Below are 15750 nucleotides of genomic sequence, written 5' to 3'. Positions count from 1 at the left end.
AATGTTTGAGCTTCACTGTGCAGAGTGATGTATTTGCAGAGTTTGACACTAGAAGGTTGTTTCACATTCATCTGCTAAAAGTGGAAAGTTTCTCTCTGCTCATTGAAAATCCAATTTAATTGGTTCTTGCACTCCAGCATAACACATACATGTGTTTTCTAGTTCCAGTTATAATTTGGTTAGATTTAGGCACAAAAACAACTTAGTAGGCTTTTGTATTCAATTACTTTTAATGCTATCTTGACAGGCACTTTAAATTGGATGTCTTATCGTTCATAAATGCAAAGTAACACTGCCTAAGAAAAGGACAATCACTTAAGGCTTTATAAGTGCAGTAACCCAAACTGTCCAGCAGAGGGGGCATGAATACTGATCACTGACAGTGCTGAGTGGCTTTCATCGTGCTGGTTAAGACTTTGAGATTTGAAATATTAATTTAAAAGTATGTACTGTGTGTATATAATGTTACACGCATGCTTACATGTATATAAGCATCTGTTAAAGTATAGCCAAATGATACTTATTTCCAATAGGAGAAAGAAAGAGAAAGAGAAACTCATAATTATTGGCTCATAAAGATTTAGACTGTTCATTGTACCACTCACTGGTTGCTCACTTGTTCTCATATTTTGAATAATTTGGCTGGAGACAACAGCTGCAAACTTATACGTTCTCCTCTTCATTCCTGAAATGACACAGAGGTTATTAACCTTTCCCTATACCTCTGCTATAAAAATAAAATTTCATAACAACTGAATGTTAGTGCTTTCTGTATGTGCAAGGCATTTGACCAATGAGTCACATACCCTCACAAACACTAAAGGCAAGGTTATTGCAAGGCTATCTAAACAGTAACCAAGCAACCAGGTCAAAGACCTGAAATTTAACTGGCTGAACTTTGCTTTAAAAGCTTTGCCGTGCCTTTATGAGAGAGCCTGGAGAGAGTGTCAATTTATAATCATGTGGCGATGGTGTATGTACAGTATTTCAACACTCAATTTCCCTGCAATTACTTATTGCTTGTTATACCTGATATGGTACAGACTGCTAAAATAGCTCTGCATTTGCTTACTTTCCTCACAAATAAGCACATAATATATTTTCCAGTGCAATTTTTGTGCTTATGATGGCAGTTTTACATGTCAGATTCACAGTTCAGAAAAAGGGTGGCGTAATTAAATGATCTGCAGGCTCCTCCCCATGAACTTCGGAAAGCTTGTTTTGACTCTCTGTTTGCTAGATAGCCAGTCTTTCCCTCCCTTCTCATCCCAACCACTGACTGAACATCACAGAAGTGAGTAGACTTTTACAACTGATACATAACTGACTAACTCTATTCTATACTATTGATAGTTAATGAGAGGACATGAGAAATAAAAATACACACATCGGCAAAGCAATGTGATGATTAAAATAATCTCAGTGTATCATTTCATGATGTTCAGCTTTGGTTAGTATAACGTATGGTTGATATACAGTGTAACATTGATCATTGTTTTATTTTTTGTAATTGTGAAACTGTCCTGCAGATTAAATTGCAAAACATGTGGTATGAAATCTTTTTCAAGCTGTTTCAGTTTTGCGAGGTCCCGACCAACGCTGCTTGCAGCTTTAATTTAATTTTTTCTTTGAAATGTAATTTCAACAAATGTGTATGCAGTAAAGTAAATTTTAACATATTTTATAATGGTGACATTCTTCAGATTTTTTAAAGAGAATTCATTTAATATTAAATCGGCAACTACTTATTAAGGTTCTGTTTAATTGAAATGGTTGACCAACAGATGTTTCTAATAGGAATTATTTAATTGTTTTACATTTATTTGAAAATACTTGAAAATGGTAAACTAGAGCAACTATAGTGGTTTTTAATTAGATTGTATGTTTACAAGGTTTCATCTATCTAGCATTTTGAACTTGGAGGATGGAGTCATGCACCAAATGAACGTGTGCATGTCTGATACCATCATACAGGAAGAAAGATTTTTATGTCCCCTGACTCACGAAATCTGAGTAAAATTGCACCATAACTCAAATTATCTTAGTTCACTGTTTATAGGCAGATAAGAGAGTTTTATGCATGTTGCATACTTGCCTGAGAACTTTAGAGCATGACTGTATTGTTGGGTAATTGTATACTGACAGAATTGTACTGTATATGGATTATTGCTTGAACTTTTCACTTCATTTCATTTATTACTTTATTTGTCAGAGAGTGTGCTCAAGTGCTCAGTGATGAACATATACATGTCAATGAGCCAGAGTTAGCCTAGTAGGCTAATTTTCATCTTGTAGTCCCCGGCCAGATATTAAAAGGCAACCTAAAACTAAAATCACATACAGTATGTTACAAACAACCAGATAGAACATTTATTTTAGTAGAACCTAATATTTTCATTTGTGTAAAATTATTTTTTATAACTGTGTTGTGATCTATAAGTCAATAAACTAATTGACTATATATACTATATATGTATTTGTGTTCTTACCTGAAACTTACTGGATAATAACAATAATATTACAATATTTTGTGCTAAACAAAAGATGAAAATTAACATAAAACATGAATAATTATAACTTTAGGTAAGGAAAATATGGTAGAAGCTTTGAGGTAGAAGCAAGTTTTAAAGGATCAGTTGTAAGCGCAGTGCACGCGGTGTCTGACTACTTAGAGGCTGCTCCAGAGTCTGGAGCGAGACTATAATGTGATTTGAGAACACTGAGAAGTACATTAAAATTTATTCTTTCATTTAATCATTCAGTGGAGAGATTTTAGTATGGGGGGTGATATGCACACTTTCTGATATGCACAGTTTTGCTTTTGTAAAGATCTTGGCTGCAGTATTTTGATCCAACTGAAGATTACGTCTTCTCTAGATGTCAGGAAGGCCTGTGAAGTAGAGATATAAAGCTATGTGTCATTTATATAGCAGTGGAAGCCAATTCTGCATAGTGGATGGTAGAATAGTTGTACAGACAGAAAAGAATGGGGCCCAGGACTGAACCTTGAGGAACACCACATTAAATAATTATAATTTATGAGCAGGACTCCCTTTAGGAAACAAAGTACTTTACTAAGCAAATGCTGCATAGTAATAATTTATTTGTAACAGAAAATTGGATATATTTTTTGAGACAGTAATGTGTTTGAGAACATGGTAATATACTCGTGCCACCCTACTGTCAATGCTTGCTCTTTTAAATGAAAAGATTGAAATTGCTGTGATTTCTGATAACAATGCTTCAACTTCTTCAGATATGTTCAATGCCTGGATCGTGTTGTTTCTCCTCCTGCCAGGTAAATTAACACTTAATTCAGACTAATTTGAAGTTGATTTATATGTCAGTATCAGTGTAACAAACGAAATGTGATGGCACTATCACCACACTTGCAGGGGCGAAGGCTTTCCTGATCCACAACACACGCCGCAGCCTGTGCCTGGAGGACACAGCACCTGCAGGTGAAGTTCTGCTGAAGAAGTGCAACCTGGACTCAAAGTCTCAGCAGTGGGTCTGGGTAGACCAGAACATGCTGATGTGTGTTGGATCGTCCAGATGTTTGTCAGCCCAGCACAGAAAACCTATCCAGACCCAGTCCTGCCATGATCCAGAGGTAGATGCTGCAGGGCTCATGTGGGACTGTGACAGGGACAGACTGATCAGCAGGAACACCTCAATGCTGCTTTCCATAGACGGCCGGCGTCTGACTCTGTCCCAAGACAGCAAACATTCAAAATGGAGATCTCTTGATGAAGGGGACATCTGCCAGGAAAAACTCAGTAAGAATTTTTAAAAAAGAATTAAATTAGATTTCTAGTCTCCATTTTTGAATGGTTTCCAGACCAAATTGAGGTAGAGAAATGTGCATCCACATGCAGGCACATCACTGAGAAGTAGTGTAAATGAAGTGTGAAATGAAGTGGTTTATGTTACCTTTTAATAGAAACATCTCAGTGCCATTGTATCATACAAGACTGCAGTGACAGAGGCAGAGGGAGATAATTGTAATCAGTCACACAGTCTGTCCATTTGGGCTACAAACTACAAGACCTCAGACTCACAGTTTTCATTTAAATTTTAAACTTTCATTTACACATTCTCTAACATAGAAGGTCTGAAACTGGACCTAAATATTGCAGAGAATGACTGTATATGTAGTGTCAGACCAAGCACTCACTCTGTCCTCCTCAGTCAGGGAGCAGACAAGCGTTAACCTAATTTATTTTCATGGTGATTAATAAGCTTTACTAGAAATTAAAGCAATTGTTTTATCAACCTGCTTTCCTGTTAATTATGACAGTGGCGCATTATTTATTTTGGACATCCCATAAAACACTTGTACACAAAGCTTGTTCTTATTTGAGCAGAATATTGTTATTTCAGGATATAAATGAGTAAATTAACTATTAGCTTGCTTAATTTTCTTATACATTTGAATGAAATCAAATGAAAGCCTTGTACATTTTAGGTAATTATTATTATTATTATTATTATTATTATTATTATTATTATTATTATTATTATTATTGAGAATCTTTGTCTTAACACACATATTTAATGCTTCTATATTAAAAATAGATCAAGTGAATGTGTGTTATGTGAAAGGTGTCACTCATAGCGACAAACCCAAAGAGAATTGTCCCCCAAGTCTGCAATTAATCAACTTCAATTTTATTATTCCGAAGGAAACTTGGTTTGCTGGCAGGCACAACAAACAGACAACAGGAATACACTGACTTTATCAATGAGCAGCAACAATCAATAGTCAAGGACATAAAAAGCAAAATATACATAAAAAATAATGAATAAAAAAATAATATTTAAAATATAAAAAATAATAAAAACAGCAGTCAAAAACAGAAACACCATCCTTTGCATGAAAAGTTGAAGATCAGATTAAGACCAATGCCAAATATAGAAGCAAATAAAGTGTAGTTCCAGGTAAGATAAAGTGCAGCTGTGCAAGTCTTAGCATTACATTAAGAGATTCACTCTCTCAGTGGCAACAGAAGTTTACTTTTACAATAAATGTCTGTTTATTGCCCATCGCAATTTACCAGTGAGTTTTACTCAGAGCCCTGGTTTTACCTACAGTAGCTACAGTAAGCTACAATCCATTACCTGTGCTTGGCCTGGGCATGCGTCAGGCAGAAAACAGTCAGCCAATCAGAAGAGAGGGGCATTGAGCAGACACAAAACAGCCTGTTCTTGGTTGTTCTTGGAGATGGCTTTGGTACTTAAAACCACAAAAACATTTTCTTATGGATGTCAAGACTTCAAATAAAAACACTGGAAAAGTGCAAAGTATGTGACCTTTAAAAAACATGTTTGATCACACTAACCCTGAAAGACGGCTCCAAATGTAAAATTGCTGTTTTGACAGACACTGTTACATTTACATAAATTAACTTTTACAACAAATGATCAATGATTTGACTTGGTTGGAATAAAAAGGTTTTGAGAATTGTGTAGCATGAGACTGATGATAATGAAAGGTAAGAGTGCTGCTATGTGCTGTGATGCAGAGTGTCTGTATGTCTGGGCTTCTTGCAGGATCCAGGAGGGCGTCTGATGAACCAGACGAGTTTGAGTTTGCAGAGCAGACAGGCAAGGTGGGAGCCATGACACAGGAGGAGAGAGAGTACCTCCGCTGGTTTTATCGTACCGAGGACCGTGAGTACTGCTCTTAAAAAAAGGAAAACGAAAATTTGCATCACCATGTCATGCTTTCAACAACTGAAATTTGATTTCTTGTATGTTATCCTTCTGATTCTCATATTTTACATCTGCTTCTTTGCTTATCTGTCCTATTCTATATTATAAAGAGTGTTGTCTTCTTCCTGTTACAGCCACTATATGGAAGTTTGTTCTGCTGGGTCTTGCCTTCATTTGCCTTCTTGTTGGTTTTCTCTTGTTGGGAATGGGAGCCATGGCCAGCAAGTATGAACTTTCCGAAAAAGTCCACTTTCCTAGCAGCACTTGTTTTGATGACACACACAGTAGGAAAATTAACATACTGTATGTCATTTTGAGAGATAGTTGTGTCTTTTTTTCCCCTACAGGAACAGAAAAAAGATCGCAAAGTACAAAGCAGCAGCTGCTCTGGCTCACAAAAGCGAGGTTGAGGAGCTGCGGGTCATTTCACAGCTCAGAGAGAACAGTGCCAGCACACCATCCCCAGAGAGGCTGCTGCAGGGTACCGAGGCTTCCCTGTCCAATGAGAAGGTGAGCGAGCTCAAAGCAGGGGACATCATGGTCACATGGAAAAATGGCAACACCTCCTGCCTATACTCGGATCCTGTAGCCGAGGCGGAGCTGCCGGAGGAGGAGAAGGAGGTTGAAGTAGTGGAGGAGAAACAGGAGGAGGTCTCAGCTGCTGAGCTGGAGGCTCATGAAGGAGACGAAACCATGAAGTGAGGAGTTTAGCACAGATTACAGATTACTGCTTTAACAACAGGTCTGGATAATCTCAACATGTGACAACAGTGTCTGCGAGTTTAACCTCTTACCACCAACTGTTCTGCCTGCAGGACGCTGGCACGCTAGCTTTGACTGTCATGGACTGCTAATACTATGAAGAACGACATGAATATGAACATGTAATATATGTATTGATGGATAAAACTCTTGTGTTTTCAGTCATTGCTGTCAACTCTAAACAGAACAACTGATCATGAAAATAACTGAGTATAGAACTGAAACCATAAAGATATGTTGTCTCCCTGCCTGTAATTAATAAAACACTGTAATAAATCTTTGAACAGGTTACATCCAAAGTCATAATAAGGGTATAAAGATTAAAAAATATCAATTTGTTTTAATTTAGGCAAATCAGCCCAAACAAGGAGCAAATGTTAAAGGGTGTATATTATATGGTAACAGTGTTTTGTGACATGGGGAAGAGTAGTTTGTTACTGTATATTCATATTGCTGAAAATAAAATACTCCTGAACGATGAACTGTATATTTGCATGAAAGAGGTCTCTTTAAGGGGATCTTAGCCCCTACTGGCTCCCCCATAATTCCAAAAACTGGCTACCATCCCCTTTGAAGTTCAGTATGTACAAATCTGTAACAATTTCTTAGCAAAGAACAGACAGGCGCAGTGACTTCCCGGAGTCTCATTTTCACAAATTTTGCCAGTTTTGGTACCATTGTGCTTGAGACCTTTACTAAACCTGTTATCACTCATATCTGGCATCCCACACTGAAAGCAGAAGTGCTGGGTGAATTAACTGTTTGTTCATCAAGAAACAGTTCCAGTTCCAGAAATAGTTCCTAAAATCACAAATTTTATATTTCTGTTTGTGTACAGATTAAACTTATGTTTTCATATGTTTTCACTTCATTTTCAACTGCGAGTCAGGGCAGTTTTTTAAAAAACGTAACTATGATTGTGAGGGTGTTTACTGTTGCCATGACAACAAAGGTTGTCTGACTTTAAGGAAGTAGTAACTTTAACCCACACCACGTTTCAAGTGATCATTTTAACCCAAACCATGATCTTTCCCTAACCCTAACCATGAGATTTGTGTGCCTAAATCTAACCAGATCTTAACCACAGCATTGTCACACCATAAAACATTATTATTTTTTAACAGTGATGTGTAACAGTTTTGGAAAGCACCTATAGAGGCAGCATATTAGAAAACACCCATGTGTCGTTCTGGAGTGCCTGATACAATCGACCTGTGTGGTTGTTTAATTATGATGATGTGTTGAAAAAGCCTCTACTGTGACTGGTTTGGTAGGCTCTACATGGGTGGTCAAAATAACATGAACACCTTACAGTGTCACACAGTCCAATAACACAACAAGCCCCACCTATTACAATAGAGATGATTCTATTATAAGATTCATAAAGTCATATATATTGCAGGGCCACTGTATAAATATGATAAAAACAAAAGAGATTCAAGTTGAGTTTCACAACAGGAATGAAGTAATAAAACTGATTTTCTCTTGCCTTGATTTGTCACCTGTAGTTATAATCGCAGTGTTAATTAGCTTGATTTTATGAACAGTGAGTTGGGTTAGATCTCCCTGTAGGGCAGAGAATCATGAAAAAATTTTGATCCATTAACCACCTTGTGGCCTGAATGAGGATTTATCATTGATTTATTTGTTGTTGATGACACTATCAATGATCTCAGTGTGTATAGCTTTGTGTGTGTTGATTATTGTTGTGTGTGGAATATGGTTCCCTCAATTGGCTACATTTTTGCACTTGATTATGTTATAAAACACACCTGTCCTTGGATATATCACTGTAGCCAGTTTACACACTAAGGGAGGACGTCTGCCTGAAACGTTCATGCATCAATAAATCATTTAATTCATGTGCTTTCCTGTGATGATTTCTTTATTTGTCACCATTCATGTAGTTATCTCATCTATGTTATGACTGAGAGATGTTCAACCTATCAGCTAATGTTGCCTTTTTCCAAATATTTTGATTGGCTCCTGAGCCATGCAAATCAACTGGTTTGCTACTGTATAGGCTTCCACATGCTCCAAACAAACTAGGTTGTCCAATCGTGTCTAAGGGCTTCATACCTGTTCAGAATGGCCTCACTCAAAGGCAAGGAAAAGCTGGCTGCCATAGCCTCATCCTGGCTGCATCCGACTGCCACAAAGATTGTAAATTTTTGTTATTTCTGCCTTCAGAAACAGGGTTTTTGGACACTCTTAGACAATCCAACAAGCACTGCATTTGAAGCTTACTGAGGTCTTGAAGGGTAGGTTCACAATTTTTCAAGTCTGTCTTAAAACATTCAGTCAGGTGCCCATATGTACATTAAAACTGGTTTTGCTCTAATCATTCCCCCTGTTCGTACTGACCATTAATAGATCCCTTCCTGATGTGCTTCCATGATACTGTTCCTCCATTGCAGCTCAACAAGTAAACATTGTTTAATTAATTCAGACAGCTGAAGCCTCATCTTAGCTTTAGTTTTTAATGTATTTTGCACAGAATGAGGCTTGTGGATTTTGTCCCCAATCACTTCCATTAGAAGCACTTTAGAAAGGCATCGTTTAATGGCCAGTGTGACCAGGAGGAAGTTTTATGATTAGGAAACCCTGCTTCATTGTACATATGGGCACCAGAGTATTATTTTAAGACAGACTTGGAAAAACTCTGAACCTATCCTCTAAACCTAGATAGCATTTTCTATAATGCTAGTTGCCCATAAAAAATGTATATTAACATGAAAATAACAGTTTTTGAAGCACAGAAGCTTTGTGGTGACCCAGAGGAGGTTGTAGAGAAAAGCTAAAGAGAAACAAATCAAGTTTAACAATAGTAAAAGTATGTATATTAAGACTAAAATTTATGCATCTAATGACAGTTCCTGAGTCTATCCTGGGTTGCTTTAGCCCAAGCCACTCTTCTTTATACCACGTTTACATAGGAGGCATTTCAGACATATTTTTCTCTCATCTGTCTCATGTGCATCTGACCAAATATTTATATGTTAATCAATAGAGTTGTCTACACCAACCACATAACGGCTTGCATTTCAAACAAGCAAGTCTCTTCTGCCATTTCATCCATGGAACCACAGTGATTGTGCATTTGGGATGCAAGTACTGTCAAAACATGCTGACATGCTGTTTTCACAAGGAGTAAATTGTCAAATTGGTAGATTTTAGCATTGGAGCTTACATCACTGGTGACTGACAGCACTATTGTAAGCTGAACTGACTTACAGTAAGTTACTCCCTGGTTAAACCTTAACTTCATAAATCATGCTTATATGGGCCTAGTGCTGGACTGAACAAAAATCCTCGAAACAGCAACACACTGAAGACAGTCTGTGTTTACTTTTAGTCTGACTCCAAGACAAGCGTGATTGGGTTGTGTTACAGGTGGGAGACGAATTAGAGGAAAAACTGACATACAGTGTCTCAGTAGGGTGTTGGGCCATCAGGAGCCTCCAGAACAGCTTCAGTACCCCTGGACATAGAGTGTGGACACATTGCTTCAAAGTTTCTCATAGGTGTTCAGTTGGGTTAAACTATGGTGATGGTGAAGGTCATAGCATATGATTCCCATCATTTTCATATTCATCAAACCATTCAGTGAAGCTGTATTTGTGAATGTTCTCCACTCATTTATTTATGTTTTTTCTTTAATTTGTCACCCGTCTGTGTATTGTACAAGTGTTCATGTTATTGTGTCCACCTCATATGTAAGTAAAAGTAAAGTGATCAATGTTACTCTCTCTACATTATCTCATTAGTCTTTCACAGTGTAATTCTAGTGCAGTGTCAGTAGAGAGGATAACAGGGAGGGGATCAGAAGATCTTGAAGCCTTTGAGCAGGGTGAGTGTGGCAGCCCGCCGTTTGCTCTGGGCCCTGGATGTCTTCACGGTGACCAGCTTGGCCGTGGCAGGGGCTGGCAGCTCCTTGTAGCAGGGGGTGGTGAAGGAGGGTGCCGAGGAGAGACTGAGCAGCGCTCTGTCCTCACTGATGTAGACAGCTGGAACCAGACAGCCACGCTTCCCGTCCCGCCTCGCCCTCCTCACCGCCTCGTAGAAGACATGTTGCACGGAGCGGAAGTCCAGACAGGCCGACACCTCGTAGAACAAACAGCCATAACGAGAGGCGAGGGCTTCACCATCAGACTTACTCACCTGCCTGAGAAGAAATCATGTTTGACAAGTACCACAGTAAAAATACAATTCCACTAAAACATACAGTGTAATCTTACTGTCCTAAGATTCAGATTCAGATCCAGACAACTTTAGTTATCCCGAAAGGGATAGGAGGCATTTCAGACAGTGTACCCAGACCACGCATACCATGTACTGTTTAGTCACAGCTTGAGTCTCAAGTCCAGACTGAAATATCTCAACCACTACTGGATGGATTGGCACAGGACATGGATCCTACACGATGAAATTTAATGACCTCAGGGATCCTTGCCTTTTCCTCTGGTGCCACCATGAGATTGACATTTTTGGATCCAAGTGAAAGGTCTTAACAATTATTGGATGGACGGTATAAAGTTTGGTACAGACATTCCTGTTCCCTCTGGGATGAATTGAGGTAATGTTGGCAATCTCCTGATTTTTCATCTAGTGCCATCACCAGATCAAGTTATCCAATCCTTTTTCGGTTTATGACCAATTTTATTTAAATTTTAGTTTATGACATTTCCATCAGACTCAGCTGTGCTGTGTGTTTAGTGCTCACACACTAGGACAAAGATCATGAACAAGTTTAACATGATCTGTTAAATATTAGTAAGCTTAATTTTGTCACAACCAATCTGCCAAGAACACTGATGCTGGATGATTCTGAAAAACCTTAGATTATATCCCATGACAACATTTTTCAAATTCTCACTCTCTAATATCTGTGCATTGCAACTACTGTGTGGTTCAAGTGACGCAAAGATCACAGCTATAACAAATAAACAGTTAAGCTATATAGTTGTGGTTATGCGATTAAAACACTTGAAGTTAAGAAAAAAGATTGTGGTTATGGTAAATAAAGAAAAATGAGAACATTAACTGTAGCTGTGTGAGGACTATTGTATCATAGTCAGTTGTCCTACACACCCATCCACCACCCGACCTCCACACCCCTACTTTCTGCCTCACTACATAAAGGGCACACTACTTTCTGTATTGGCACTGACTGTTGGCACTAGGCGTACATCACGACATGCAGAATCATCAAATATGGATGCAAGTCCTGGGATACGGGGCTACTTTAGTGTTAGCATGTTGACTTTAGCTCAAAGCACCCCTGTGCCTATACAAGTCCATCTTCAAAGAGCTGCTAGCACTGCCACTGTTGACTTGTAGTCTTGTTAAAGCGGCAATCAATATTTTTATATTAACAATGCATCACATGACTAGTTGTATGTGAAAGGGGTCATTAGTGATGAACCCACAGAGAATTATCACCGACTCTGCAGTTCCATTCAGCTCTACAAAGTGTTGTAGTGTTTTTCAGCTCACTGTTTTAGTTTTACAGCCCTCAATTTTACTGTTTTGATCCACTCTCACTATTCTCGTAGTGTAGTTTCAGCCACAGCAAGCAGCTATATCAGTGAAAAGGCTCTAATGCAGGACACTACCTGCTCAGCACTGTACAGCAGACACATAGCAACTAGTTGGTGGACATAGTGGTGGATTCAGCAGCTAAAGAGTCAGATATTGTTCTCAGGAGTTGGTGGAGACCAAGACAGAAGTAAAAGTAGATTGAATGCAGACTTAATATGTACAGAAACACGACTCCAAACGAATGCTAATGTTGCTCAGTGACTGGTGGATGTGTAATAGGCAACTGTTTGTTCACCATATCCACTTATCAGTTTGGTTCTGCTATTATTGTTATTGCAGGTTTGAAATTCTACAAACTGTACACTGCCTGCCACCAGCTGCGACAAAATGAGGAAGCATTCGCTCCTTGGCCTTGTCAAAGTAATGAGAAATTCTGCTGCATCTTGCCCTTCAAAAGTCCTTACGTGTTCTAATGAAACCAACTTACTACCTGCTCTGCCACAGCTGCACAATCCTCCAAATATGTTATTTTAATATTACAGAAATCGAATTAAAAGATTCTCAGGTTTTCTTTCTTTGATGCATAACAAGAAAGTCTGCATACTGTGTCTTTTTAGTCAAGCTTGCTAATTTCAATAATGCATTATGACATTTGGTGTCATTTGCAATTTGTATCCTAATCTGCATCAAAAAACATGGATAATGTTTTTTGAAAGAGGTGCATAATCTTCTAATCTGTGTGCTTTATAAATACTGTATGTTAAGTGAAAAAAGTGACACACACACAAACACAGATACCAACCTGTATCTGTCCATGTCCAGCTTGTTCCCCAGCAGGATGATGGGAGTTTCTTTCTTGAAGGTTTTGTTGTGAAGGGCGAGTGTCTCCAGGTACTGCTGGCAGCCCTCAAAGCTCACCATATTATTGATGCTGTAGACTACGAGGAAGCCACTGGCCCAGGACAGATAGCGCTCACTGTTCACTGGACCATCCTTCAGACAGACACAGATACTTTCAAAACCGTTGAGCAGATCTTTTTTTTTTTTTAACAGAATTTACAGATATTGTAATGATATTTAGTATTTTAAATTACCCAAAAATCAAAGTACTCCAATACTGCAGTTTTTTTACACTGTATGTCCTTGCATACAAAAATCGCTTTAGACTGCTGTTTACCATTTTCCAAGTCCATAGTTTTGAAGATATTTGAGCATGTTGTTCCTACCTTTAAGGCCTTTAAGCCTTTGTTTCTGTCTGTCTGTATGAGGTGAAAATAACCCTGAATGGGTATTAAACTTGCATGAATAAATAATGTTATTCCATTAAGTATTTGTCATTAATGTAGTTTAAAAAATGAATTGTAAATTAAAAAAAAAAAAAAGGATTTTAAAAAGAAAGCAACATTGTGAAGAGGTCAGTGTGAGGCTTTATTCTGCATTTTGAAGGCTTACCTGTATTTTCATTGACTGTCAGCATTTAATGTGCATGTTATTTAAATGTGTATTATTTGCATATGTTGCTGGAGATCAGTTTCTGTTGGTTCTTGCTTTGATGCTCAGCCTCACTGTTCTTGAACTTTCATACATTTGAACTGGATTTTGTCTCATCTGTCTTGATGAAGCCTTCAGTGTCTTTGATATACCTGCTTTTCACCAGCAGATGTCAGCCCTCACTCAAAAATGGTTTTAAGGTTTGGTTACTCTTCACATGATTTTGGTTATGGTTAAAGTAATGTGTGCAACATTGTTTATTATTTTTATATGTATAGTGTGTGTCATTATTGGGTCACTAATTTTGTCAATATATTGCACAATTGAAACCCGAATCTGGCAACTCCTGACTATAATTTTATTTCTTTTTTAATGATTTCTGATTTCCTATTTCCTTGAACTAAGTTAAGAAGGTTAATGGGCTAGACAGATAAACTTCACATGACTTGATTTGAAAGTGGAAAAAGATCAGCAGTAGAGTATATATGTTTTGCAGCAAACGGACTAAAATCTCTAAGTCCTCCTGGCCCACACTGACACTCTGCTTGGTCTCATTCAGCTGATAAAGACATGGTGTTTTCATACCTGGTCACAAGTGTCCATCACTCTCACCATGACTGGTTGCTGGTCCACAATCTCCTCTGATGAATAAATATCCTCTAGATTGCAGCCAATTCAGGAAACAACAAAGAAGAGCTAATTATTTATCATATTGTTGTCCTTTTCACAAGTGCATCCTAATGTTTTCTATGTCATATGGTTAAAATGAGACAAGAGAAATCTCACCTAGGTGGGGGTCATATTCACTGATGAAGCGCTTTGTGAGGAATTTCACAGTCAGTGCTGCAAAACAAGGGGAAAGGGATTCTTGTGAAGACGTAACAGTGTCTGACTGCAGAGTCTCTGGGGTCTGGGGTCAGTGAGGGCCATGAGAAAATCACTGCTACATAAACTTTCCCATTTGGCATCAGCTTTCCAAAATACTACATGATGAAACTCATAAAGTATAAATATATCTGGATGGTGGCCACAGAGGGTCATGGAAATATGTAATGGACACAACAGTTTATACTCTAAAAACAACAAAGCAACTGAATGAAGGTAGCTATTAACTGCAGGAAGAAATGTTTGTCATTTAGACTTACAATTAGTTATAACTGAAATAGTTACTCAAGAAACTGCATAAAGTTACATCAAGATGTTTTCCTTATGAACTTATGCTGGAAAATAGTAGCTATGCCTCTGCTGTCCATATTCACATTTTAATAAAATATAAATTATTCTTTCACTGTAATTATTCTGGTTTGTGTATTTGCAGTCTGCTGCATACTTTTTAGGAAATTATAGCTTTGTGGCGTATAAACAAACATTTGTAAAGGCTTCAGCAGTTGAAATTAATTTTTCTGATAACCTACTATAGCTAATTACCTGCAGCTTGTTCAATCAGTATTGTATGTAAATACTGAACTATATTAGAAAATACCTCCTAAAACAAGATGAAAAACACATACATGTATATAACTATATTAAAACTATATTAGAAAATCCGTCAACCTAAAGTTGAGAGTAAGGCAAAATATTATCTCAGTTTCTTAACATTTCTTGTCATTGAATATTTAAAGATTTGAATCCAAATAAGGTCCAACCTGATTTCCCTGTGCCCATCACCCCGAGCAGCACCAGGTTGCACTCAGCAGGACTTCTCTCAGCAGCTGCAGCAAAGTTACAAGTCTTCGCTTTTCCAAACATCATGGACATGATTACCTTCCATCAAATGAATTCCAATCCTTATGTCTGACAATGTCTAGCATTCATGGTCTGATGATAATGATAAAATGAATAAAAAATAAATGTCTCTTTAGACAGGATGTGATCACAAAATACATTTTTTTCCATGCATACAAGTGTGGGAAAAGTCCAAATAATGAAAATGAAAAATTCCTCTACAGATAAAAGTCATCCAAAAAACATAAATTTTCCAGCTAGCGTGCTCTGACCACTGTGTGATTCTGCTCCTCCAAAAAACACTGAGAGGAGAAAAAAAAAAGTCTGGTGCGCAACTGATGCAGCGGCCTCTCCATTTTATCCATTTTAGGAAAAAGACTTCAAAACCAAGCTTGTAAAACCTGGACTTCAGTGGAAACGGCAGCTGATTCACTGAGGTGAAATAATGATGTTATGTAAGATACGTAAGACATTTGTAAAGATAGATATTTTACTTTTTAAAGTCATGAAAGATGT

General features: G+C 37.8%; 2 protein-coding genes across 2 annotated transcripts; one reads left to right on the top strand and one right to left on the bottom strand.

The window, feature by feature from the left end:
- Nucleotides 1-1221: 1221 nt before the first annotated feature.
- Nucleotides 1222-6642, top strand: si:cabz01068815.1 (solute carrier family 51 subunit beta). Its single transcript, XM_067596840.1, has 6 exons — nt 1222-1294; nt 3257-3298; nt 3396-3779; nt 5554-5673; nt 5850-5940; nt 6063-6642. The coding sequence occupies exons 2-6, from the start codon at nt 3259-3261 to the stop codon at nt 6415-6417; spliced, it is 990 nt and encodes a 329-aa protein (XP_067452941.1). The 5' UTR covers nt 1222-1294; nt 3257-3258; the 3' UTR covers nt 6418-6642.
- A 3170-nt stretch (nt 6643-9812) lies between these two features.
- Nucleotides 9813-15643, bottom strand: rasl12 (RAS-like, family 12). The gene is made up of 5 exons (XM_067596852.1): nt 15156-15643; nt 14296-14352; nt 14095-14168; nt 12821-13011; nt 9813-10642 (listed from the first exon to the last, which is right to left on the bottom strand). The coding sequence occupies exons 1-5, from the start codon at nt 15265-15267 to the stop codon at nt 10300-10302; spliced, it is 777 nt and encodes a 258-aa protein (XP_067452953.1). The 5' UTR covers nt 15268-15643; the 3' UTR covers nt 9813-10299.
- Between the last annotated feature and the right edge of the window lie 107 nt (nt 15644-15750).

The sequence above is a fragment of the Thunnus thynnus genome, chromosome 1 (assembly GCF_963924715.1).
Source record: "Thunnus thynnus chromosome 1, fThuThy2.1, whole genome shotgun sequence".
NCBI lineage: Eukaryota > Metazoa > Chordata > Actinopteri > Scombriformes > Scombridae > Thunnus > Thunnus thynnus.
Note: the sequence above shows the minus strand (reverse complement) of the source record. Positions and strands in the feature narration are given on the sequence as shown.